The sequence below is a fragment of the Corvus cornix genome, chromosome 19 (assembly GCF_000738735.6).
Source record: "Corvus cornix cornix isolate S_Up_H32 chromosome 19, ASM73873v5, whole genome shotgun sequence".
Taxonomy (NCBI): domain Eukaryota; kingdom Metazoa; phylum Chordata; class Aves; order Passeriformes; family Corvidae; genus Corvus; species Corvus cornix.
In genome coordinates this window covers 10,830,851-10,858,037 of record NC_046348.1, presented here as the reverse complement: position 1 = coordinate 10,858,037, position 27,187 = coordinate 10,830,851, and the positions used below count along the sequence as shown (strand labels likewise).

Sequence of the window (27,187 nt, the reverse complement as noted above, 5' to 3'; positions counted from 1 at the left end):
AGGTGCAGGATGTGCACGCACGGATCCTCTGCTCCTGGGGTCATGGGCAGGGATGGCACTGTCACCAGCTGCCATGGCACCATCACCAGCTGCCAAAGCCGCTGCTCCTGGCAGCACAGCCCCAGGCTCCAGCTCGTTAATGCCATGCTGGCAGAGCAGCTCCGGGTGCTGAGTCACTCCTTTCTGGGTAAATATCAGGGTAAAAAGACATGACATTTTCTGGGCCGTTCTTCTGTATTAATAAGATTCTAACTACAGGGTGACCTTTCCACAAAGGATTTGTAAATGCCAAAAGCTGCATAAAAATCTCTCTTTCTCAGGCAGACAGAGGCATCATAACTTTGTGTTTATTTTTTTAAATGGTGTTTTCCTGTCTTTCCTCTTCTGATCATCTCTTTCCCCTGAATGGATGTAGTGACATCTGTACCTCCAATAAAAGCTGCGAAAGGGAATGGGAGAAAAACGGTGATTGAATCATTGCCTACTCAGGGGCTGATTCTGCTCAGGGGGCTCAATGAATGAAAACAGGACAGGGATGATGTCCCAGCAGGGAGGGATCAGCCTCTGCAGAACAGGGACCACAGGGCTTGGGCGTGGGGGAGCGCTGGGTGCCAGTCTGTGTGCAACAAGGGCTTACGCTGCTTCTTACCACTGAACCACATACACACACAGAGAACAGGAAAATCGGCACCAACCAACCACCCGAGGCTTTTACGTTACATTGCATGTAGGATATTTGATCCATCCCTGCCTTTGCAGCAGGCTTTACACCCTCTTTGGGTGTATTTCCAACAGGCCATAGGAAAAGAATAACAGCCAAACAAAAACGCAACAGAGCAAAAGGTTTGTAACTTTAACAATGGAAAGCTGAGGCTTCATCCAAGAGCAGGGCACTGGTATCCACCACCACCACTCCCATTGTGTCCAAGGCCCCAGGGCATGGACCTTGCCTGACCTCTTCAGCCAGCCTTTGAGTGAAAATCACTACATTGCCTTTATTAACACATCGTGTAAGGAAGATCTTGTGCCTTTTTGTTTCAACTCCATGGTTACCTTTTTCCTTTGTCCTCTTTTCTGCATTTCTCATGTCTTTTCACCACCAAGTAACATCATTTAATTCCTTCTCCCTTTTGCAATATAGTCCAGTGCCTGCACTTGTCACTGGCAAGGGTTCAGCTTTCCTAAACTGCGGCTTAAAAAGGAAAAATTGAGGCTGGATCTGAGTCAAATGCAAGTTTCATATTTTAATGTTTTATCAACTCAAAATATCATCCTCTGTTTAATTTCCTGAGTGGTCCTTGTGCCCAGCTCAGCAAATGCTAATACATTCCCCCTGATTCCCACTCAGGTTCCTCCCAGGTTTTCTCCTTTTCCCTCCCATTTCCATGAGAAGTGTATGATCAGAAGGAGCAACAAACTGTAGGTGGGTACCTAAGGTGTCACTTCAAATATTGAGGATTGATACAAGAACAGGAAAAATATCCATGGTTGAATAGGAATATATGCCAGGAAGACATGAAAACAGCAAAAAATTATCCCTTGTACTGGTGAATTACCTGGAGTCTGCATGTCAGTTGTCTGAACTCCAGCAGGTTCTTCGGTCAAGGCCAGCACAAACATCTTCCCCTGATGATTCCTTCTGTGGTGTTACCCTCAGAACTTTCCCACCACAATCCAGGTTTCCCTTCCACAGCACACAGCTTTACTTCTTGTTCCGCTCGCACTGACTAATGAGAGTAATTGGTCTCTGTCCTCTTCATAATGTCCCCCTAAGTATTTGTAAAGAGTTATCATGGTTCCCTCCAGTCCTCTTTTCTCTTCACATAAAGATTCTCAATTCATTTTAATTTGTCCTCCCTGACCCTTCCTTGCACTCCCACTTTATATATCAAATAGTGGAGCCAAATTACTTTGCAGACATACCACATTTGGATGAGAGAATGAAGGCGGGGACAGCAAAGTGCACTGCAGATATGGTTGTGAATTCTCAAGTGACCAGCAGCTTTCACTGTGGGCGAAGCACTGCTCAGGCTCAGCAGCTCAGGTTTGGATTTGGGTGTAGGAGCTCTGCAGCAGTTCCACATTTTTCTCAGGTCCCACCACAGCAGCAGCTGAAGCCACGCCGGCACTGCTGGGCACTGCTGGGCACTGCTGGGCACTGCTGGGCCACGCCAGGACACACAGCACTGGGGATGCAGAGACAAGAGCAGAGGCCCAGAATCCCCTCCTGCACTCCGTAACATTAAGACGAGGGTTAATTTGGATTAACAAAATGGAAATGTCAAGCTTCATTTATATTCTGGCACCCAGTGTTAATTACCTTTCCCTTTTTTTAGTAACCATTCTTGTGTTCTGTTTCCTCACTTGAAGCTGATAATAAGCTGTCCATCCATATAACCATTCTGCTGACACAAATCATGATGGATATGAAAAGAAATAAAATGCAAATCTAATGAGACATTGCTCAGAATGAGACAAAAAAATTGAACCACATTCTTTAATCATCAATGTGCAAAGCCAACCAGAATGAATTTGTTTCAAGGAGGCCTCGTTTCTATTTAAATGTAAAATACATTGAAATGTTTTAAGAACCACAGAAAACTATGGATTTCTGATAAAAGGCTAAGTATTAGCTTTGTAGTCCCAGCCAAAAAAAAAGCCCCATACCAACCAACAAACAAATTCAGCCCCCTGGGGCTGCAAAGAGGCCAAGGGCTTCTCTTGCTAAGACTTCCCAGAGGGAAAAGCAGAACTCTTTAGACACAAGGTCACTGAAAACTTTAATCACTCGTTTGCTCTGTAGTACAAAGACTCATCAAATTGCCAGCATCATCATAAAACTGGTAGAAAAAGCCTAATTCTGACCTGAGGCTGTTATAAATAGGAATATCATTGCATAAAGCCAATAAGAGGTCATGAGCAGTTTGAAAGGTTCACTCCTCTAACCTTCCTCCTCCTTCCTTCCCCCTCCCCATTATCGTATTTTCCCTCATTTCTGTTTGAAGCTGCATTTCTAATCACATCCAGTGTAGAGTAAGACACACTGCCTGGCTACAGCACCCACTTCACTGCCATGATCCGAGTGTTTCAGAGCATATTCCAAATGCTGTGATCCTGAGGTGAGCCCTGTATCAGGAAGAGTTAGTAAATTTAGAGTAATAAAGCCAATCTTTGAGAACAGAGAGGGTTTTTGTTTACCTTCTAAACAGAGGTTTCAGAACATACTTGGACCTCATCCCTCTTATTTGGGCATATAAAAGAAGAAAAAATTTAAAACTCATTAAGAAAAGGAAACCAGACTCCCCATCCTGTCTCCTCAGAAAATGAGGCTTTAATAAGCGTCAGATGTTGTGGAAACCCGCAGTGAGATTTGTGTAAGTGGTGTGAAGAAGGTGAGACTCTGGATGTCTGTTCCTTATGCTCAGTACAATGGGAAGGGGCGCCTCTGAAGTCCCCAGGCACTGTGTAATTAAATGGTGAGATGTGTGACGGCCAGAAGGATAAATGGGTTCAAAAAGAGATCCAATTAATTCAGAGGAGAAACCGATCTGTGGCTATTAAGCCCCTTGTTCCCAACACAACTCATGGCTCAGGAAGGCTGTAATCTGCTAATTACTAGAAACTGAGAGCCTGATTTGTAGGCACAGATCTGTCCAGCTTCTGCTGGAAACAAGGTACTGGCTGGGGGATTTTAGATGCTCCAATGTAACAGGTCTTTTGTTTGGGTCTTTTAAAATCATCTTACCAGAACCTTCATGGTGCTCTTCTTGTGTCCGCTCCCCCCAGGCTCTGTCACTGTGCTACCTCAGCCCTGTCCCTCAGTACCCTGTCACAGACCCAGGAAGGCTCCAGAAGATCCCAGCATTATTTTGTTTCCATTTCATGTTCATCTGCCCTTTAGGTTTTTGAGCGGTATTTTTTCCTTCGTGTTTCTTCAGTTATTTGGATGATATTTTATTACTGCAATAAAGTAATTGCACTGGCACAAGATGAACATTAACATTTGCAGTGTGGGTTGAGAAAAAAACACCATCTTTAAGCCTCCACAGCAAAAATGCTCCTCAGCAACAAATGAATTTGCCACAGCCCAAGTTTCCCTACAGCAGAAATCCCTACAGCTCCTCCAGGACTTTGAACACCTCCACCACCAGCAGCACTAACAAACAGCAAAGTCAAATATTTTTTTCTCAAGCAGACACCCAGTCCTTGTGATTTCAGATGTGATTTTGTTCCCTGATTTTATCTGCATGAGCAGTTTGAATGGTTTTATAATTTGCCTGTGCTTCCATTTTATCACATCTGCATCCCATCTGTTATTTTTATGGTTTACATTCCCATTCTCCTCTCCTAATGCCGGCAGCTTGCCTGTAAAGCTGATGTCACATCCTGAAACTTATCACCTCTCTCAAAAAAACGTGTCTTGTGCAGGATGGCATAAGAAGCACCTGGAGAAGGATAGGTGGATCTATTATTGATTTTCCTCAGCAAGAGCCCACACAACCACTGTGCTTGGTGCAGGTACATGTTCTCTTCTCACTGCACCTTGCAAAAGTACCCCTGAATGAACAGAGACCAAATGTAAACAAAAACTTAGCGATACAAGGGTGTTCGTCTGTTAGATCCCACTGCACTGGGAACAAAGCAGGAACAGAGTGAGCACTCCAGGGCTCCAAGCTCCTCCCCAAGGCTTATCCCAAAAGGCAGGGGTGGGCTGGAGCAGAAAGCTGGTCCCCAGGGATGTTCCATGAGCTGCCCATGGCTGCAGAAGGGAGGGGGCAATGAAAAGCCAGCCTCTGGACCCCCAGGCTGAGCAGCTCCCTGTCACACTCAAAAGATAACAGCAATTTGGTCACTGTATCATGACAACATCCTCCCCCTGAGCATTGCAGTGCATCATCAGCCAGGGATCCTTCCACAAAACACTTTTGAATCAATGTTAATTCACTGCAGCTCTCACAATGTGACCTCAGGTCATGCTGGGCAGGTGGCTCTGGTCCACAGATCCCACGTGAGGAATGTGAAAGGGGCTGCAGGACTTGTGCACTGATGCCAGCTTGGCATCAGGTGGAAGAATCCATAATGTGCAAAATAAATATAGGTTTCTGTAATATTGTCTCCAGTAATCAACACTCAACCTCAGATAAACAACAGATGAGTCACGCACGTGTCACAGGTTTGGGACAGTTAAAATTTTCACTTATTTGTGGCAACACAGACTTTTTCTCCTTCTTTTATAATTTTCCAAGCAGAAGTATAATTGGCTCTGGCCTGCTACCAAGAGGTTTATTAGAGTGGCAAGGGATGAAACTAATGATTGTTAAGAAAATCTAATTCCAAGGATACCAAGTTGTTGATTACACATTTATGGCTGCTAACCAGCAGCTCTCAAATAAGGGCCTGTGGAGTTGTTTACCTTGCCAAGGCACTAAGATGCAGCCAGTCACTAAAATTCAGAGGCTGAGGCAGAAATCAATACAGAGCTGCTGAACACCCTCCTGTGCAGCTGGGAGAGACTAACTGCTGATGAACCTATGAGTCCAATAAAAATGTGCATAATTTAAATTGTATTAAAACCATAAGCTGCTAAAGCATCAATTTTTAAACACCATCCCACCATCCCCTGCAGTGTGACCAGGGATCCTACAGGAGGAACAGATATTGCTGAACATAAAAGCAACAAAGGCACAAGAATTGCCTGAAATATTTCTTTCACCAAATTCTGGATGTGGATTTGAATAAAAGTGTCTTATGGAAAAATCTGGCCCCAGGTGTCCTTCCTCTTGGTGCTAAGATCGGCTGCCAAATAGGTTTCCAGTCCCCGAGCAGGTGAAGTGGAAGCCAGACAAACGCAGAGCTGATTCTAACACAGAGCAGCTCCACAGGGAGCAGGTGTTGCTGCTGCATGGGCAGCACTCCCACCTGTGATTTAGGGTGAGGGAGACACATTTGCAAAGGTTTGCTTGCAAAGACAGACATCTGTGGCTGGCAGAGGACTGAAATCCCCTGCTTAAAACTGCCAGCTCCAAAAACCCAGCCATGGACATGACCTGCTCGACAGCTTCCACAACACCATGCCACAAAGTTCTTCCCTGTCCTTGCCCAGCTGAGGACTGACCCTTCCACAGCAAGGTCCCATTCCCAGTCTCTTGACCATCCTGGCCAAAGCACCCACACACCAAAAATCTGCACTGTGCTGGCTAATTTGCCCATTAACTAGCTGGCTTTTTAGGAGATCCTTGCACCACTCAATCCAGAGCTCACCTGCTGAGGATAATGCATTTATCACTAAGAAAATACCCGTCTGTGCTGTGCAAGGTGTGCACGTGGCAAACCTCCATCATTTTCTCAGACACCCTGGGATATATACCATGAAATTTAACAAGGTGTGTCCTATCCAGGGCTGTAACACTGCAGCTGTGTGGACTAATTAGATAACACTCATTATTGTTCATTCAATTTGCATTTGCAGAGGCGGTGCCAGCGCTGGCTTCGCTCCGGCCCTGATTGATTGCTTCCACTTTGCATTCATTAGGAAGGTGGCCTCAGCACAGTGGTTTTACAGCATGTTTGCTACCACTTAACGGGATATGCCAGTCAAATGCCTTGAACTGTGTCTCTTGATTAACAATATTTTGCAAATACAGTGCAGACTGTTTGAGCAACCTGACAGGTGATCGTGGTGCTGGGCGAGCACTGCTCCCACTCCCTGCAGAGCCCTCACCTTCCTGCAGGCCGGGCAGGAGAAACACCACTGTGACAGGAAGGGCTGGTGACAGCTCACCACTACCTCAGGGTCATCAGTGACCGTGTCCATTGCTCATCTCCTCCACTCAGATGTGATTTACAGAAATAAATGGGCCTGTCAGAGGGTTTGACTTTGTCAGGCGATACCAAGCCCGTGAAACTGGGGCACATATAGGTTGCAGTGACCTCTGTGATTTTTCCTTCATGTCCCCTCACAGCTGCAGAGTGGAGTTTGCTCTGGTCCATCTCATCTCCCCCTCCAGTCCAGGCAGCCACCTCGGGAGATCGGTGGAGCCAGGGACACATCTCTTGCCTGGGTTGCTGTAAGAGCAAACAACAGCCCAGAAGCGCCCATTGCCCCAGCCCAGGGGCATTGAGACCCCCTGGTCGCAGAGCCCCCCACCCTCCTGTCCTCCCCACCTCAGCCCTTTGCCACCAGTCCCTCAGGCTGTCAGAAGGAGGATGCTGGGCTTGCAGGGAACCTCCTCTCGGCACCTCCCCATGACATGGCACAGCTGCTTCCCTGCCAGAGCAAGGGCACTGCATGGCAAGATGATGCCATTCAGTGCTGGACTGATTTCGGGGGATTTTTTTCATCACTCTCAGTGTTGCTAGGCTGCTGACACACGGCGGCTCCACAGCCAGCATGTTCGGCAGATGAACTGTCCCTTCAGCTCATTCCAGGGTGAAACACTGTCACTTTTCCCTTTTGCATATGCAGCACGCACTGGGGAGTTCAGGTCTGTGCACAACAGATTTATTCAACAGTAATCGTTTCATTTCTGCAAAGGAAATATGTTCCACTGTTCCTGCAGCTGACAGGCTCTGGCATCAGTTGGAGGCTGAGGCTACAAAAGGAGGGGGAATATGTTTATGGGATGAACCACAGCTGTTTGCAGTACTCCTCTGCCCTAGCAATTATTTTAATAGAAAGAATTCCTGGAGGGTTATTTGGCTTCACACGGTGCACGTCGTGTTCACAGCCACTAGTTCAGGTATCAGGGGAAAGCACCTCTGAAGACAGTTCTGGTCCTGTAAAACACTTTTTTAAAAGGCAGCAGGTTGAATGCTGCAGCCCGCTCACACACCAGAAGATACTTGTTCCCATGGGTAGCACAAGAAATGATAGGAAAACTGGTACATTTACATAATCTGCATTATCATAAAGTTGTTTACCAGCATCGCTGAGCTGCCCAGCACTCCCAGGGTGTCAGAAGAGGTGCTGCCCAATGCAGCCAATGCTGTCTAACTTGGAGATACTGAAAAGGTGAGCAAGACCTTTTCCTGCAGAAAAGGTGAATCACCTGGCTCCATACATTTTTCCCTGAGGGAGAAGAGGTAGGACCTCCCCAGCTTGTTCAGGGTGCAGTAGTTTCCATGGGTGCCTTTTCTGCCCCTGTAGGGCAGTTCCTGGAGGGAGAGTCTCAGGCCAGGCTGGCTGTAGGAGTGCAAAAGGAAGTACTTGCTCCAGTGCTGTATTTCCACGATAAACTGGAGTCTATTTAAAATTCAGCAGCATCGTGTGAATGTGTTGCTGCTTTGCCTCAAAAATAATCAGTCAAGACAGTCCTCAGACACTGCTGCTCATTAAATAAAACACCCAGATTCCTCCCTGAAGGGGGAGGCTCCTCAGGGACTGGCACTATTTTAGCCTGCTTGCCATCTGAGGGCTTTAAAATACTTCAGAAGCATTAATTAAGTCTCAGGACATGCCTATAAGATGGAAGTTTAGCGTTTACTCAGCAGTGAGCAACACTGGGGCTGCAGGCTGGGGATGCTCCAGGACTGTGGAAGTCTGGATCAGGTACTGTGAATCTCGGAGCATCAGCTGGTGCCAGCACAAGGGGAAGGAGAGTTCCCCAAGCTGCAGCTCCTGCCCTGACCCGCTCATGGGGCCAGGCTGGCCTTGCAGAGGAAGGTGTGTTCCCAGGTGGGGATGCTCTGCTCGGGAGTGCCAGCTCAGGATGGCTGCCCTGCTGCCCAGCCACAGCTGCCAGCGTGGCATTCCCAAGCCTGCACTGTTTTGATTAGCACTGGCAAACACCCGTGTCCCTCACTGAAAGCATCTCACACAGACATTGGGATCAGGTGGCTTAATGAGAAAATGAGTAAATCCCTTCCTGGATTTTTACATTCAAACCAGCTGTCCAAAACATGAGATATCTGAATTCCTTATAGCTTTGGGATGTTAGACTCTGTTTTCTCTCTGAAAATGCCCATCTTTCAATGCTCTAGCACAGGAGAGCTCTAGCTGTTCATCCCACCATCCATCAACAGGACTTTAGTCACTCACGAATGTACAAATGGAAGTTAAATGCTTTAATACTTCTGTGGAAGTAGCTTTAAGAGAGTATATAAGAGAGTGTATGAGTAAATAAAATCTGCCAGGTGATGCTTCAGAAAGTTGTCCAAAAAAAAAAGAAAAACTGAACAAATATCCTGTAACTCAAAGGGGAAACAGGTAAGGATTTGTGTCACCAAACAGTGCTGTTCACATACAGAAATGCCATTTCTTACCTGGAGAATTAGATGAGAAGTTCAGTGATTTTTGTCAGTGCCTTTCATTTCTCTGCAGAGAATATTAGCACACTGCTACTGACAGAACGTCAATAATGGGGAATGTAAACACTTCTGAAGCGTTAATTCTCTCAGCATTGTGAGATCCAACATATGCATCATCACTGTGTGTCAGCAAGGGATAATGTGAGCAGGCACCACAGACTAAAATACAACCGTGGAATCTGCTTCTGAAAGAGATTTCCATGTGAGAACAGACAAGGTTTCAGCAGTTTCCCGTAACAACACCATGGCCTGACACAGCTCCTCGTGCTGGAATCTGCCTTTGTCACAAACAGCTTTGCAATAAATGCACGTGGTGTGGATGGGCACAGCCCTGTGGGTCAAGCGGTCAGTGGCCATGGGAAGGGAAAAGGCAAATGGGGAAGTCAGTGTCATTTAACTATCACAAACTATGCAAACTCACCCAGAGCAGCACTGGAGGCAGCTTTCCCTGACTCTCCAGGGCAGGCTTGGTTTTGACCTGTAGTCTGGATGCCCCAATCATTTGGGCCTTATGAATACTTAATTCCCCACTTAATTGCTTCAGTGGCAAGCAGCTTTCCCTTACTGCACTTCCTTCACCCCAGAATGAGGTTAAAGAAGGAAAAAAATGGTCTCCTGGATCATCCTCTGGCCACAGAACACAGGCTTCTGTTTGGTATCGTACAGTGATCTCTGACTCTCTAACAAGAGCTGGGTAAGAGGGTGAACAATGTGTCTCTATCTGCCTTCCATGTGTTTATCCAGGACATGACTAGATCTGGGCAAATGATTATGCACAAACATTTCTTTTTTTTTTTTTTTTTTGAGTCTTGACCATTTTCTCACTCCTTTTGCCTGAGGTTTTAACTCCCGTGACTTTATTTTACCAGCTCCGTTTACTATCAGAGAATTCACTGAAGCAGCAAATTATACATTATTGGAGATTATTCACTGAGAGTGAAGTGATAAATGAATAATTAATTATCATTGTTAGCACTGTCGCCCTGTGGGTCTCTGTGAAATCAGGACCCCATTGCTTTAGGTACTGTACTAACAAATACAGTTCTTGCTCCCAAAGGGCTCAGCCTGGAGAGGTGACACAGCTCAGGGGAAAGGGTAAAGAGATGGGTGTTGGGCTGAGGCAGCACTTCAAAGCCCGGTGGATTCTGCCCTGAAATGCCCAGAGGTTCCCTCATTTCCTTTGTGTGTTGGGTTGGAAGGATGCTTCCCACTCTCCTGGTGAGCTCATCCTCACATTCCTGTGATGACAAACACCAACCCTCTTACTCTCCTGTCACTAACTAGCACCTCTTGCAACACTACTGATTTTTCTGTGGCCATGTCATTTCTTGGGCCTATTCTGATCTTTGGCTCAGAGGTTTTTTGAGCCTCAGCTCCGACTTCTAAGTCAGGAAGGTGAAACACAGGTGCTGAAGCTGCTAGGGAGAAGGCAGGAAGGAGCAAAAACCCCACAGTTTCCTCCCTCCTGCCAGGGCTGCAGTTTGCAGAAGGTGATCAGTATGATGTATAACTGTGGAACCCCCCCAAAGCACACACAAATAAAACAGGGAACGGGCTGTAAAATACGTTGGAGCTGGAAAATGAATGATCTCTGTCAACTATTTAAAAGCAATCCAGTAATGTGAACAATCAGAAGTGAAGGAAAATCAATACACTTTTCATGGCACAGAAATGGAAAATAAGTGGGATTTTACTCCTGCAAAATCCATGCAAACAAAACCCAACAAATTAATTCTGCTTTTCAATGAATATGGTCGTGTCTTCAGCAGCAGAACCACCTCCCAGAGTGCTTTCTTCAGCCCCAGCAGTGTGCCAGTGATGTGGCAGAAATCCCCACTGGTGTCAGTGGTACATGACAGAGAATTGTGAACAATCGTGTGCTATTCCCAACACATTTAATTTGTTGAACAAATAATTCCTCTAGGAAAGCTTCAATGAAAGCAAGCAGAGAGACAATAGAGCACAGCAGATACAGCCCAGTCCCTACTTCTGCACCCAAAATTCAGACAAAGCACCAGAGCAAAGCAAAGCATCGCGGTCCCTGTCGGACAATTGGAGGCGTGATTAGAGTGTCCCGAGGTGGCCATTCCTACGCTCCAAATTTCAGCCAGCTTCTGACTTCAGGTAACAGAGGGGAAGTGGCCTTGAGGGTAAAGGAAGAATTTCCTGTAGCAGCTCTTTAAAATGGCAGCATTTGGCAAAGTTGTAAAGGAAACATTGGTGGCACTATGAACACAAACGCCTTTTGCAGCAGCTGCTCCAGCCCTAAGCAGCAGCTACTGTGGGACATGAATCTGAGGTCTCCCGCAGCATCTCCGACATTGCAAAGAAAGAAAGATTTTTTTTCCCATTTAGTCAAGCTTGTAAGCTCTAAGCTCCTACGACTGTTTGTTTATTTTTAGGTTACCTTCAGCGCCGGTGCTCCGTAGGCTCGGGTTTGTGTCTCCGCCGAGGCGATGCCGCCGCTCTGCGGTCCCGCGCGGAGCCGACACATCCCGGGGCTCCGGGGCCGCGTCCAGCGAAGCACGTCCCGTTCAACCCCTTTGCATCTCTCCTGCTGCCCACAGAGCTCAGATCAGCCGAAAGAGCCCTTCCTCCTGCTACTGGTGAGCTGGACTCAGGTCCCGCACTTTCGCCGGAGGGGCTGAGACGATCGCGCATCGAGGGACCTGCACAGTGAGGAGACGGCTCTTGGTGGCTTGGCCAGGGACACGAGTGCACCCAAGCAGCTCGCTCCTCGGAAAGGAGACAGCGCTGGTCAGCTCTCAGTGTTAAGGACTGTGTCTCACTATCCTGACAATTCAGATCAGACCCCATTTCATCTGTGGGGCTCAGACATTTTAAGTGTGTTCTGCGGTAACTGCGTCACCTGGTAAATCAGCCCACAGCAGGAGGCAGAACGGGACCTCATGGACTGCGAGAGAGGGAGCACTCCTGTTGCCAGGTGTTCTAACAAGGTGTTACCCAGACACAGGCCTGTTTGTAAAGGCAAGCAGATGATTACACTTCATTCCTGTATTTCCAGTGCCACCTTCTGTACAAAAGAGGAAACCTCTGAGCTCAGCAGCTCTGAGGAGTGAAACTGGAAAATTCTTCCCCCACCCACGTGGAGACTCAGTCACTATTGAAATTAAACACTGAAGGATTTACATTTTCAGTAGCTCAACAGAACACTGAGTTGTGTGCTCGAGACACCCACAGGTGCCAAACCCTTCTAATTTTACAAAGAAAGTACATCAGCCTCACTTTGTCATAAATTCGTGCAGTTTCTGGGATGGGATGTAGTGGGTTAGAGAAATAAACATCCACTATTATAAAAAAAAGTAAAGTATACGTCTGGCTATAAATATCAAAACCTCATGTCAAATAAATTCACAAGGCCATGATTAAAGTATGTGATCGGGGATAGTTGTTTTTCTTCTCTGAGTCATCCTGAGCCTTTCCCAGAGATTTTCAGTCTGAGACTGCTGTGGGGTTGCAGCATCCTGGCTGTGCCATGGAACACTCACCTCATCCTTGAAGACTACGCTGCATCCAACCACAAATAACTGCAGTAAACATATACTCTGAATAGTTTTTTTATATTGTATCAAGCGCTTGCAGGCCTAAAAAAAAAACAAAACCAAAGCCAAAACCAAGCTGGATTTTCTTGTCCCTAAGTCCAATTTCAAATACTAAGACCAAACCTGGTTTTTATCAGTTGATGCCTTGCTTGGGTAAGCCACACAGAGCCATTGTCAAAGCTGGGTCCAGACCAGTGGCTTTGCAGAGCTGCATCCCTGGAAGTGTTCAAGGCCAGACTGGATGCAGCTTTGAGCACCCGAGTCTAGTGGAAGATGTCCCTGCCCTATCAGGAGGTGAGTAGGTGATCTTTAAACTTCCCTCCTAACCCAAAGTATTCTGTGATTTCATTCTTCCTTCTACTTTCCTACTGTGCCTAGAAAATAACTTGATTACTTGATTAATTTCATTCAGGAGGTTTTCCACTAAGCACTATTCAGCATGATTATCTGGTACCTCCAGACTTTCATTAAAGAGACAGACAAGGTCTTATCATCTTCTCTAATAGCTGCCCCATGCTGCCCTGCCAGATCTGATAAGCTCCGAAGATGATTTGGAACAGCCTTAGAACCTCCAACCATTTTTAATTGGGGTCAGTGTCTTCACGTCTGCAGATGCTCCTGTGACTGAATGATCAAATTACTGTGGGATCAGGATGAGCAGTCCGTGGCACAGTGAGCATCCCTGCAGGAGACAGAGAAGGTGCTCAGACAGCAAAGTTCATCCTCCTGACCACTGGCAGGTGAGCACTGGGCAGCACCCCTGCGTCCTCAGCTCTGGCTCTGGTCACACCTGCAATTCGCTGGCAGAATCAGCCAGGGACTCTGCTCTGAAGGCTGTGGAAAGCTGGAACTGAGGAGCTGGAGAGATAAAAACCCAGTTTCCTTGTTAGCTTACCCGGGATGTCCAGAGGCAGTGGCGATGCCGGAGCCTGATGGCCTGAGGGAAGGTCAGCTGGTGTGGACAGAAGGAATTGTTGATGGAACTGTGCTCCAATATTCCTCTGCTTCCACTGCCACAGAGTTTGACTTCATGTGAGCTCTCCCAGGCTCCCACTGCCATGGCTCAGCCTGGTTCCATGCCCCTCACCTGGTTTTCAAAGGAATGTTCCCAAAAAGCTCCTCTAAAGCTGTCACTACATGGCCACACACAGAGAGTACATATATGGACACAAAATATGTTATTTATTGTGAATTTTGCAAAGACACATTTAAGCAACAAAATATACATTTGTGAACCTTTAGTTTTATACATAACAATCTGCTACCATAGCAATAAATTAAATATACATTATTTACAACAGACATAGGTCACCAGAAACTACAAAGCACCGCCTCTCTACATCAAAAATAAACTTTGTCAGATACATTTCTTCAAGATTTATTTTCACTCTATAAACTCTCTTCACATTCTCTGATATAAATCCAGCATTTCCCTTTGCAGGACATACGCAGTGCTACATTCATTGAACACGATGAAAGCATGCTGGGGGCTGGGGGCAGGGGCTGGAGCGTCAGCGGAGCAGCGAGAGCGCAGGTGGGACCTGCAGAGGGGCCGGGCTCTGCCCTGGCTTTGGGAGTGGTGCCGGCACTGAGCACCTCCCGCAGCCAAGAGATCCCAGCCCCAGGCACAGCCCATTTGTGGCAGCAACATCTCTTGGCCCCTTACCTGCCATTCCTGAAGACCCTCAAAACTCTGGAAAGAAACTGAGCTTGTGCTTAGGATCCCCTGCTTCCCTCAGAAAAGCACTTCTGTGTTGTGCTTAGGTGTAACCACCCTGTGCTTGGCTCTGTGGGGTTTCAAGAAGATGCAAGTACGTGCCAAGTGCTTTCCTGAATGGAAGCCCAGCCAGAGCAGCAGCTCACTGCCAGCCCTTGGCAGCTGCACACCAGCCCCTGATGGAGGGGATGCTGGTGGAGGGGATGCTGGTGGAGGGGAAAGGGTCCCAGTCCGCTCTGCACAACGACTCAGAGCCAGCGGCACCAGTGCTGGAGATGTGGACCTGCACCCGACCTGCCACTGCCTCTCACCAAGCCCATGGGCTGGTCTGAGCCAAGGGGCAGCTGGGGTGCAGCAGGAACAAGTGGGGGACCGAAACCCTGGCAGGAAGGGGAGCAGCCCCTTGCAAGAGAGACCTTCCCACACAGCGGGGGCTTCCCCATCATCTCCCCAAGGCGTTTCTGAGCCCCTTCTGCTCCCTCTGCAATGTCACTTCTGAGTATGGCAGAAGTTGTGTGTATGGGAACAGCGGAATCGGAAAGGAAAATGCACTGCCCAATAATTCTAGTGTCAGTTAAGGATCCTTTCTTTTATATATATAAATATATATATGTTTTATATATATATATATCCATATATATCTCCCTTTTATGTATGTATAAATGTGTAAGTGTCACTTATAAGCACAAAACACTTTGCAAAATATATACAGGAACACCTTCACCCACTGCTGGAAGTGCAGAAGTGCCCGGGCTGTAACACAAGCACTGCTCAGTCCCAGAACCGGCACGGGACAATCGGGACCCTGCGGGATGGGAGGCGCGGGCCAGCACCGGCAGCTGCGGGGCAGCAGGGGCGGCGCTGGAGCCCGGCCGGGACCGGGGCACCCAAACCGCAGCTGCTGGTAAGGATGTACAGCAGGTTTTAGGCCTTTGGTGAGGAGTGAGTGCTGCTGGATTTGTCCCCCAGAAGCCAAACCTCGTGCCAGACCCGAGGGGGTCCCGGCCCCACAGCCGCTCCAGCGGGCTGGCGCAGGAGAGACAAGTCCAGCGCACTGCAACTCTCCCTGAGGCTTCACACTGCTCTGTTAGTCCCATTTGAATAATTCCCAAATCAATCTAGGTCAAAAAAGGAAAGTCACAGTTTCAAGTGAAAAAAAAAGCAACAAAACAACCAAAAATGGCAAACCAGCTGACAGTAGCCACTGCATCGTCTGCTGAAAGATCTCACGGAGATCAACACCCACGGGAATGACAACATCTACAGAACCGAGTGACTTCTCAGAGGAAAAAGCAAACCCAGAGCAGACCCTGGGAGCAAGTCATTGCACCAGTCAGCGTTTCAGCGTGCAGCCTCAGGAAATCAGACCAAAGCTTCTAAGACGAGGATTGGGGGTGGGTTTGAAAGTGCTACTGAAGCATCATCAGACAAGTGCTGAACAGCAAACTGTGTGATCCTGAGACACCTACAGCTACAGGCTGGGCTGAGCACACTGCAGGCTCCTCTTCCAAAGGAAACTCAAGGCTTAAACTCTATTGAAATGCAACCGGCTGGGAGCAGGAGGGACTGTCCCCATGGGAGTTATTGGTATTTACTAGTCCTACACAGCACTTAGGGCCAGTGAAACCGTTCCCTGCCTTTTCACAATGTGTTCTCCTTATTTAACCTGGTTCCCCTCCCATCAGAGCTACAGCCTTTCCACATGGATTAATTACAGCACGAGCAGAGCACCTATGTGAACCAGATTGTAAGGCTCTCGGAGAGCACCTCCCTGCAGGACCAAGGTGAGCAGAGCAAGTTCTGCTTGGCTTGGCTCGTCTCTGGCCTGGGGAGATGACAGGGAGAAAGGGAGGTGATGGTTGAATCCTATAAGCACTTGCCCCAGAGAGAGGGGAGCAGGAGCAGCCACAGCCACGGCGGCTGCCCAGGGCTGCTCCAGGAGCACAGTTCTGCACCCACCTGCCGAAACAGGCTGTCAGGTACTTTGTGCCTCTTGGAGCACCCGCTGTGTGAAGGTGACTTTGGCACTCAAAGTCCTGTTTTCAGTAGGAATCACAAACTCGAAGAACTGTGTTCACTTGAGACTGAGAACCTGATTTCATGAGGGTTTCCAAAGGTCACAGGCTGGGGGGGGTGGGCAGGGGGAATATCTCTGCAGCATCACAGCCTGTCTTCCAGAAAATGGGTAAGGGAAATCTATGAGCAATGTGAAATTTGTGGACAGGCTTCAGGAAACTTCACACAAAGTTCCATAAAAGAGCAAAAGGATTTCTTGGCATGTTGAGAGAGGTATTTTCTGGGAAAGGGCATTATGGAAAAGTTACCTTGCAGAATCTATAATCCTTTCAGAATAACAAGAGCTTGCTCAAAAGCAGCAGGACAGACTCTGCAAGGGCTGGAGCAGCCTAATGCCTCCCAAATCACTGGCGTTTTATGCATTTGCTTGCCTGGTGATCCAAGCCATAGGGCAAAGCAGAGTCCACCGGGTAAATCCCCTCTAGTTCCAGTCCTAGTACTCAGAAAAACTAAAGCTGTGATACACCCCAGCTTTAGCTTTGGGTTGCCTTTCCCAGGCCTGTGCTCAGTGTCAGGCAGGGACAAAGCAGGGAAGCTGCCAAGGGAGGATGAGCTGGCTGCGGTCCCCAGCTCCACCCCCTGGGCAAAGTCACTGACCTGCCTCTTGTGCAAGAAACTGAACAAGTTTGGAGTAAGGGGCTGCCTCTGCCCCAAGAGTTTTGGGGTGTGGGTAGGAGCTGGGGGATGGCTGGAGAGACACTGCAGACCCCACTCCAGGGAGAGCTGCCCAGGACCCCCCCGGGGAGGTTTTGCCCCACTGCCCCCAGAGAAGAGCAACAGCAAACGAAGGTGGAGGGCAAACTGCCCCAGAGCCACGAACACCTAACTTTGGCCTGACCCCCCACCCTTCAGAAAACAAACATAAACCCCTGTTTCCCCACTGATAACTGCAAATAAAGCATGGAGGGACCTAAACTGTGCAGGGGTCTCTCCTGCTGCCCCTCTGCCCAAACAGAGCTGGCAGGCAACCCAGGGATGGGGGGAATGGACGGTGCCCAGCAGCTGCAGCACGTGTGGGCAACCACAGGGTGACCCAGCACAGCACCACAAGGGGACATGACCCTGGTGTGTGCAGCACAGTCAGAGACACGTCCCCCCCTGCACACAGAGCAGGGGCGCAGGGTGTGTGCTGGACAGGGGGACACCAGGTGAGAAGGTGGCTGGTCCCTGTCAGGACAGGACTGTAGCAAGGTGAGAGCTCTTTTCCGGTGTAGCGGGCAGCCGGCAGGTGAGGGCACCTCGCTGCCCACGGCTGGGGTGTGCGTGGTCCCATGGGGTGTTGAAGATTTTTCCCTTTGTCAAAACAAGAATTCTCTGCAAAGAAGAAAAGGATAAAAGTGTCAGGAGAGTGGAAGGAGAATATGCTATGAAGCACCTGTCCCAGGGAGGGAACTGAAGCCACAGCAGTGCCTTTCCCCAAAGCACCAGGCCAGGGTGGGAGAAGGAAACTCAGTGATGAGGTGAAAATCCCAGCTTTTTGAGATCCATGCTTTCAGAAATGTAAATTTCTCTCATTTCAAGTTCTGTGGGCTCTTCTGCTCAGCTTGGATCTTCCTAATGACACCCTTAATTTCATGGAACAGAAGGAACCCAGGCAAATCCCACTGAGTTCCCTTCACCTCTGCCCATGAAATCCACCTCCTGAATCTTCCGTTTCCCCTTGGGTTTTTGGAATGGGTAAGGGCCTGCACTGCCTTTCCAGCCCTGTGCCCAGAGCACAACGCAGTAAACCTGGAGATGGGCACCAGTGTTTGACAAAGATTAACTGGGGAAAATGCAACCTGCTGGGCAGGGGCCCCTCACCCTGGGAGCAGGTGCAGGAGTATGGTGCTCCAGAAAGGAACAGGTAAAGCTACGCAGCAGCACTGGTGGGTGCAGACCTGTCATTTACCCCTGCCCTTTCCCTCCCTCACCTACAGCAGTGTTTACGATGCTCTAAGGTGCAGTATGGATCCCATAAGCAGTAACAAGCAGTGTGAGCAGCTGTGGTTGGCTGAACACAGCTGGCCCCCAAACAGCCTTTTTGCACAAAACAAAACATACCAACACTCACCTGTGACAAGTTCATGACTTCCTCCTGCTAGTGGCTCTATGTGGAAGAACAGAACATGGAGTGGGTTGCAAACAAAGGGGCAAGAAGTCACAAAATCCCTTCCCTTCTCTCCCTCATGGTCCTCAGAGCCACCCCTAGAGCCCAGACCCCCCATGCCAGGCACGGCTGCACAGCAACCCACCAGCGAGAGCCATGGCACCTACCATGCTGGAGCTGCCATGGCTGAGCTTGTCGAAGCGAAACTTCAGGTTGGACCTTGGAGAGTTTCTGTTCTTTAGATCTGCTAGAGGGAAGGACAAACAAAGAACAAAAATAATAAACTGTGAACAAAAATATTTGCTGTAGTGCTGGCTGCACTCGCCCAGCTAGGCACTTTAATAGACTGTCAGGAGTGCTACCAATGTTTAGTCTGCCTTGGCTGAATGTTTGGCAAAAGCTGTACATTAAGTGTTTGTGATGGAACAAATTGAGGCTTAATTACATTTCACAGTCTTTCTCCTGGAAATGCCACTGAAAAGGCTACAAGGAATGACTGATCCATATAATGTATGGGTGGATTTTTATGTTCTTGGCAGGAAAAATACAAAACAAACACTTCAAGCATTAAAAGGGGTTGGTTTAAGGGTTCAGAAAATCACTAATGAAATAAGGAGGAGGGCCTGTGGGGTGCTGAGAGACAAAAAGCCTGCCTGCACTCCATGGTCCCACTTTGCCAGCAACATTCCCAGTTACAGAGCCGTTTGGGTCTGTTTGTGCTTCCTGGCTGTTTCAAAAACAGCTCCTCAGCTGACAGTGTGTTTCCACGTGGATGGTGGTGCCTTGTGGCAGGCTCTCTGTGGCTCAAGGAATCAGAGCCATGGGGATTTGTGGGAGAGGAGTGGCTGCGGCCATCCCCATCTCACTGCACCATCACCACAGGATGCACCAGCAAAGAGCTTTTCTTGCCTGTTTTGCCCTTTTGAATTGCACCTCACTGTGCAAATCATCCGACTGAAATGGATGGAGTTGGTGAGCGGGTTGGCAGGAGAGGAATGGAGCCAAGACCACGGGAAGCTGCTTGTTGATTAAATAATTGTGAGTCATGGCTCGGCCTCTGGAGACAGAGTTTCCACAACTACTGCACATGCCTGTCAGGGGAGACAGAGGGAACAAAGCCACAGCAAGAGCCACCTCTGCGCTCTAATTGAGAAAGGAAACAAATTCCCCATGGAAGTACAGAACTACAGCACATGGGGCCATCCCTCCAGAGCAGCCCTGTCAGGATGGGGCTGCCCCGCACCCCGCGGGTGCCTGTCCCGCCAGGGCGAGCACAGCTGCTGCTTCACCCTGGGACCTGGACAAGGCTGGGAGGGGGCTCCTCCATCCCAGAGCCACAGACCCCATTCCAACCCACCATTACAGGAACCCAGGGGCTTTGGGTGGCTCCAGGAGTGAAGGTAGAGCCGGTGCCCTCTGCCAGTCTGCCTGCCACCCACCTGTGGGGCTCCTGCTCATGATGACAGGGGTGGCCGTGGCCCCCACGCTGGGGCTCTCACTGCCGGGTGAAGCACTGTAGACAAACACGTCCTGCTTGAACGGCGATGCGGTGGAGGGCTGGCTTCCCTGCTCACAGAGACAGGACATGGCCTTTCCTGCAGTCGGGTCTTCCCCCACGCCCTGCTGATGCCCCACTGCACCCGTGCCCACTGGAGCCCTACCACCAGTTGCTGGTAGGAGAGCTTGTCCTGACGGAGCACCCTACTGGCCTGGGCAGACCGAGCAGTGCCCAGGGCATCCCAAGGCTCGCTGGGGTGTCACAGAATCACAGAATGGTTTGGGTTGGAACAGACCTTAAAGACCACCTAACCAGACCCTCCCTGCCATGGGCAGTGATGCCTTCCACTAGACCAGGCTGCTCCAAGCCCTGTCCAACCTGCCCTTAGACACCTCCAGGGATGGGGCAGCCACAACACCTCCGTGTCCCACCAGGCACTCCAACCCTCCTCCTCCCCACACCCAGAGATGGGCTTAAGCCCCTCCCTGTCAGCAGTGAGGAGGCACCTGGGGGCTGGTGGGCACTTCCCCCCACAGAGCCCAGGGGTCCGGAGGCAGCAGGGAGCTGAGGGGCGTGTGGAATGTCCCGCGGGGAGCGTTCGGTGCCTACCACGCTGTCGTACTCCTCCAGGGTCTCGCTCTCCCCCGCTGTGCTGCTGAAGCTGCTGGTGCTGGAGGAGGAACGGGAGATGTTCGACCGCCCGTTCTCTTTCAGCTTGATAAAAGGCCTAGGGAGAGGCGGAACGGAAGGAAGGGCGCGTGGCTGTCACCAGGGAACTGTGTCCCTTGGACTGTGACAGCGGGACAGACCCTCCTGCACACCCCCGGCGCAAAGTGCTGCCGTAGGAATGAACCTTTTGGGGTGCTGCAGTACATGACCACTTCCAAAGGCGTGGGATAAGGCACTGGGTGGGTGCCCCAGCAGGGAGCCCTAGATCCAGCTGACTTCACCTTGGCAGGGAGGAACAGGCACAGCAGCCTTCTATGCCCTGGGGATGTGGGCAACCTCGGTCAAACGCTGCTTTTTGCTCTTCTTTGTAAAGACCAAAAAGTAGCTGTGCTCATGAATCACCAGACTCTTTTCTCCCTTGATATCAAACTTATGTACAGTACAATTTAGATATGGTTTTGTTTCCTTGATGCTTGTTGAGCTGTGGTGGAAGGAGGACGGGCTCCTTCTGGCTCACCTGTCTTTGTTGGGGCATATTTCAGGGGAGCTGGGGTTGGATGAGGTTTCAGATTTCATCTCTTGGGAAGAATGTCCCAAATCTGGTGTCTTCTGGGCTCCAGAAACACTGTCGCTGAGGGCACAAAGAGACAGGTTGCATGAGTTATACAAGAGTCTTAAAAGGATGGTCAAACTGTACTACCTAACACCAAATATAAACTGTGCGAGAGGCAGATGCTCTACGGGTACCACCACTTTGATGACAAACTTACCACCTTGTCCTGCTCTCGGCCTGGCTCTCCGATGTCGTGTGCAGGCGAGGGAACAGCCCTGACCGGCGCTTGATGGGGCTCCTGGACTGGCTCTTGGCAGCAGCAGCTGGAACAGGGGGCTGAAAGCAGAGAACAATCTGCGTTCGAGAGCACAGCTCTCTCCTGGGAGTTCAGATGCTAAACATCCTGCAAGGAACTGTGCTGCCTGCGCATCTGAAAACCACATAATGCCAGAACTTCTTTTCTATCTCCTCTTATTTTGGGGCCAAAATCCCAGGAAGCTTATTTTAGGTTCTTCCACAAAACGAGCCCAGCTTGAACAAAGCACCCAAACTCACAGCCTGCTCAAGTCTCCACCTCGCCCTTACCCTTGCTCCCCATGCAGGGGACTGCCAGGCTGCATCAGTGGAACACAGTGCCCCACCGGGCTGTAGAGGGGTGGGCAGAGGAAGGAACAGTGGGACAGAGGGACAGTGGGACAGAGGGACATGTGGACATGCTCACCGAGAAGGTGGTCTTGGTCACCTCGCCACTGTTGTGTGCAATGCCCCCACTGAGGCTGCCTGGGATGCCACTGCCGTGGTGCTTCTTCTGGCTGCCCACCATCGTCTCCATGGAGTGGCTGCGCACCCGGATGGCTCTCTGTGGCAGAGGGGACAGGGGACAGCAGGTCATCACCACCCGGCGGGGTGCTGTCCCCAGAACTTCTCCCCAGCTTCAGGTCTTTCCCAGGCACATGGGAGAGCAACCTGCCTATGCCTCCCCAAGAGCAAGCACACCCCAATAACAGCATGACTGGTGACATCAGCCCTGGCAGGTGTAGCTGAGCATGGCCTGTCCTTGGGGAGCCCCACAGCCACCACAGGATCAGATTTTCCCCCCACTGGTCTGTGATATCGAGGACTACAGCTACAGGACCAGGAGATACAGACACGAGCCCCAAGCCCTGCCTCCTCCCTGGCCAACCTCACAGACCCCTCGGCAGGAGTGGGGACCACAGCCACGCCATAAGACATGGCACACCTTCCATAATTCTCCCTGGACTCAGGGAGGACAGATCATGTGGAGCCTCCTGCCTTTCTTGCACCTCTCCTGCACCTCTCCAGCCTGCCCCGAAACAGCCCCTGAGCTGGAGGCTTCACAGCCACATAAAAGTGCTTCTGTTCTTCAGCAAACTACTGCTTGAGAATACATTTAGCCTGAACTGCTGCTTCTGGTTTGGTCAATCTACTTCTGGAAGGGACTGGAGGTGAGCTGCGCAGCACTGGCCCCACGACAGGCGCGGACTCTCCTTGCTCCCTTCAATCTTCATTTCTCCCTTAAGCAGCCTCCTTCTCTCACTCCTCACATCAGCTACATTCCCCATTCTCTTCTCAGCTATTCCCTCAGCCATGGCTGCTGCTCCTACAGCCCCTGAATCCCGGCCCAGGCTAAAGAGTAAATGAGTCACGGCAGGCCAAATTCCTGGAGGTGCCAGCACTGCATCTGCAGCATACAGGCTGTTTGCTGCTGGCTGCGGGGTCATGGAGCCACAGGTGGACCCACACCAGGGTAAGAGGAAGCTGCAGCCCTGAGCTCTCACCAAGCCTCCAGTGCTGAAGACCACAGCCCCAACAGCCCCTCCTGCCCATCCAATAACAAACATCAAGCAAGAGTCCATCAGACTGGATTTATTGGGGTCAGCAGCAATTCATACACAATTTGACGTTGTTCGTAGGTAAAAGTGACCAGTTGCTTTGCTGCAAAGCAGCACCCACAGGCACTCACAGTCTGCAGGCTCCTGCCCTGGGCTGTGGAACTCTGCAAGGTTCCCCAACACGCCAGCCCACCTCTCAGAGAGAGGTGCCTTTGTTTGTCACTCACTCAGAGCCCAGCAGAACTGAGCTCTGCTCGCCTCTGAGAACTGGTCCCCCGGTCACCTGGCCAAGGGGCTGGGTCTGTAGGCCGGGTCGCAGGTGCAAGGCAGCAGGCAAAAAGATACCGTGGGGACCAGGTCTCAGCCCTTCCAGCCCTCCTTTACCGTCTGTCCCCCCGGTCACTCCGACAGCACACGGTGCAGGACGTAAGCCAGCAGGCAGCCCAGCAGCGCGGGCCCCAGGCGTCCGGGCAGGCGCAGCCTCACACCGACCACGGGCCTCACCTCCCACCCCAGCACTGCCTGCAATGCCAAGAGAGCACAGTCTGTCTCCTGGCACACACAAAGTGTGCCAAAACGTGACTGTTTAACCTCATTGTCGAGACCCTGACGTGAATGCTGTGATGTATGACTGACTGCACAGCAGTTCCATTCCTACACGTCTCACACTGGAACAGGACACATCTGAGCTTCTGCAGCGGGGCCTGGGGAGCTGTGCACCCCTCCTCCATGGCCCCATCCTCCAGGTACAGGATGAGGTGACTCATCCATCAGTGCTCACTTCTCCATGCTATAGGAATAACCGGGCCTGAAATAACTGCAGGAGCTGTCCCAGTACAGTCGCAGGCTGAGCAGGCAGTGGTGGCAGCAGCCCCCACCTCCTCTTGCCACCCTACCCTCAGGGGACTCCTCTTGTCCCCCAACATGTTCTTTGCCAGCCCCAGGTGCATTTTAGCTCTGCTGTTGGCAAGAGCAGGGCTTTACCTTGAAAGACTCCAGAAAGCCTCCATGACCCCCATTCTCCAGCTTGTCCTCCTCGGGCCCCAGCCCCAGCATGGTCTGTGTGTGCCCATGGAGCTCATCATGAAGGTTGTCCAACAAGGCTGCCCGTGTCCGGTCCTGCAGGAGAGACAAGGCACTCAGCCAGGGGCTCCAAGGGAGGAGCAGTGGCACCGATCCACGTGACAGCCAGCTCATCCATCCTCGAGGGCAGTGCTTGCCCCGTGGTCACCATGCTCTCTTGTCCCTGCCAGCACTGACCCAGTTCAACAGGGAAAGGTGGCTTTGAGGAGGAATAGGAGAGCTCCCCAAACCTGCCGCTGCTCCAGGCAGGGACACGTGGGCAGCGTTACCTCCAGCTTCGCAAACTTGTCGGACTTGCAGCAGGCGTTCTCAGCATTGATGAGCTTGGTCAGCAGGAACTCCCGGAACTCAGGGCTCTGCAGGGAGACAACCAAGGTGGAAAACACACCATTTTTGTAAGACTCTCTGTATCTCTGGTACCACAGCTGTACCAATCCAAAACCCAAGCTCACAGCACCCGGCAGCCCCTACAGGTGTGGAAGCATTGGTGGAAAACCCCAGATGGGTTTGAGGCGCCCTCCTGCACCAACACAGGTGCCTCAGCACCAGAGCCACTGCTGCCGCCTGGCACAAGTAATACCATGCAGTGGTGTATGGCCACTCACCCTACCATAAACACCAGGGGCCTCACTGGAAACCAAAATCAATGCAGATCAATCCCAGAAGTCTTGTTTTCCCCAAGCTGGTGTGCTTGGAAACATCTCGGACATGCACATCTACTTTTTTTACAGCTTGGAACATGCCTCCCTCTTCAGCTCCTACCTTCTGGAACACTGGCGGGCTCGGCAGGGGTGGGCCAAAGGAGGGAACGTCTTCCCGGGCTGTGACTGATACCTGAGGAGTCAAGAGACACGTTATTCCCACGGGTGCAGCAGGGTAACAGGGTTTATGCTACCCAGGTGATACATCAGACAGGCGTGAACTGTTCCAAGGCACATTCAAACACTGAGGACCACCAAAACTCATTAACAAATGAGCTGTTATACAAACATGTACTTTATGCACTGATGTCTGTATGCACACAAGGTGTGTAACAGTGCACACGTAATACACCTGTGTGCACACGTGTGTGTGTTCAGCACTCAGATACGAGTCCCCACGAGGCCTAACACTGACTGCATCACTGAGCACAGGGTGGGTGCTGGGCAGCTGCCTCCAGACCTCGGTCTGGGATCGTCAAATTATGGAATGGTTTGGGTTGGATGGGACATTAAGGGTCATTCAGTCACACCACTCTTGCCATAGGCAGGGACACCTCCCACTATCCCAGACTGCTCCAAGCCCTGCCCAACCTGGCCTTGAACACTTCCAGGGATCCAGGGGCAGCCACAGCTTCTCTGGGCAACCTGTGCCAGGGCCTCACCATCCTCACAGGGAAGAACTTCCTCTTAATCTCTAATCTAACCCTTCCTGGTGGGAAGTCATTCCCCCTTGTCCTGTCACTCCATGCCCTTGTCAAAAGATGCTGAAGCAAAAATGGGTACGTGCACATTGGGGCTGCCCTCACCTTGTACGCCGTATTATCTGCCTCGGGGTTTTCCACCTGCACCACAATGTAGGCATGCAGGAAGTTGGAGGCAATCATGTCAGGGACAAATGGTGTGTTCTCCTCTTGGAAGATAATTGCCACAATGTCATTGCCAATGTGCCTCTTCCGCTGGAGCTAAGCGGAAAGGGAGAACACTGGTCAGTAAAACCAGGCAGTTCTGCTCCTGCAGCAAGCGTCAGTCCCAGGCTGGGGAGCCAAGCAGCCACTTCCCATGGTGCCAGGACTTGGCAGTGCCCATGGCATCAGGCAGGGCAGTGTCAGTGCATCCCCACTCAGACCCTTCTGTGCAAGCAACTTCATCTCTCTTACTTGTTGTGTGTCTCCTTCAGTAAAAGGCAGCTTTGTAGAGACATGAAACATTATCTCCCTGTCCCTGAACACCGTGTACACAGACTCCGCTCCCGTCTGCCCATGGCTGACATCCAGGCCTCCTCGAAAACTGGAGATCAAGGGAAAGGCGGAGAGAAACGAAGAGATATTAATTGAAAGCTTCACAGAGAGCACCAGCAGCTGTCAGGGGACAGGCTGATAGAACAGCCCAGTTCATTTATCCTTATCTAGAAGCAAGCAAATGGGAAAGAACAAACCACGCGTCATGTGTTGTAACCAACTATTGCTGCCACCAGCCTGAAATATAGGGTGCACATAAAGCAGAGCTGGTCAGCCAGGGCTGACCACAGCCGTGGGCACTGGCCATGGCCTCATCGTCCCTCACCAGCAGTGGGGGTCTCCCCCCACACTGTGGCCACTGCAGCGACCACCCCGGAGACACCCGCGGCTGAGCCACGACACCGGGCACAGCACATTTCCACAGACTTCCTTCCATCTATGGCTGAATATAGCCAGATTTTATCACAACCTCAAATCTGCAGAAAAAGAAGTTTTTCTCTCTTGGCAGCTCTGCTTTTTTTTTTTTAACTCCCCCAGCCTTGAAAAACAAGCCAAAGCTATATTTGCTTCTGCTCTGCACATCCCGCTCATGAGCGAGATGACTTCTGTTCTCGCACGTAGATATTTTTACATATGACATGGTCTCTTGTTAATGTATTTGTAAAATCATCCTTTTTATCTAACTTACCCTTTGAAGTCCTGGAGAGTTATGGTGTCTCCCAGAAAACTTAGGAAGTTCTTGAAGGCAGTGCTCTCTTCATTATTGCCAAACAGCTCCTCCTCTTGGGTCTGCAAAACACAGGGTGCATCTGCTGACAGCCCCAATTTTCCCTGCCTGTCC

At 50.4% G+C, this 27,187-nt stretch overlaps 1 protein-coding gene across 11 annotated transcripts in view; it reads right to left on the bottom strand.

Moving 5' to 3' along the window:
- Positions 1–14,030: 14,030 nt before the first annotated feature.
- Positions 14,031–27,187, bottom strand: part of RAP1GAP2 (RAP1 GTPase activating protein 2) — a 58,550-nt gene continuing 45,393 nt past the window's right edge. For 9 of the 11 annotated variants that reach the window (XM_039562831.1, XM_039562830.1, XM_010402265.3 and 6 more), the window contains 14 exons: positions 27,035–27,135; positions 26,266–26,395; positions 25,915–26,070; positions 25,170–25,241; positions 24,677–24,763; positions 24,309–24,443; positions 22,193–22,330; positions 21,689–21,807; positions 21,436–21,549; positions 20,859–20,976; positions 20,191–20,317; positions 18,919–18,998; positions 18,716–18,751; positions 14,031–17,976 (listed from right to left, as the gene is read on the bottom strand). In XM_039562831.1, coding sequence (XP_039418765.1) covers positions 18,743–18,751; positions 18,919–18,998; positions 20,191–20,317; positions 20,859–20,976; positions 21,436–21,549; positions 21,689–21,807; positions 22,193–22,330; positions 24,309–24,443; positions 24,677–24,763; positions 25,170–25,241; positions 25,915–26,070; positions 26,266–26,395; positions 27,035–27,135 — 1,386 coding nt within the window. In that variant the 3' untranslated portion in view covers positions 14,031–17,976; positions 18,716–18,742. The remainder of the gene's footprint in view (positions 17,977–18,715; positions 18,752–18,918; positions 18,999–20,190; positions 20,318–20,858; positions 20,977–21,435; positions 21,550–21,688; positions 21,808–22,192; positions 22,331–24,308; positions 24,444–24,676; positions 24,764–25,169; positions 25,242–25,914; positions 26,071–26,265; positions 26,396–27,034; positions 27,136–27,187) is intronic. The other 2 variants (XM_039562826.1, XM_039562828.1) reach the window with 2 other exon arrangements.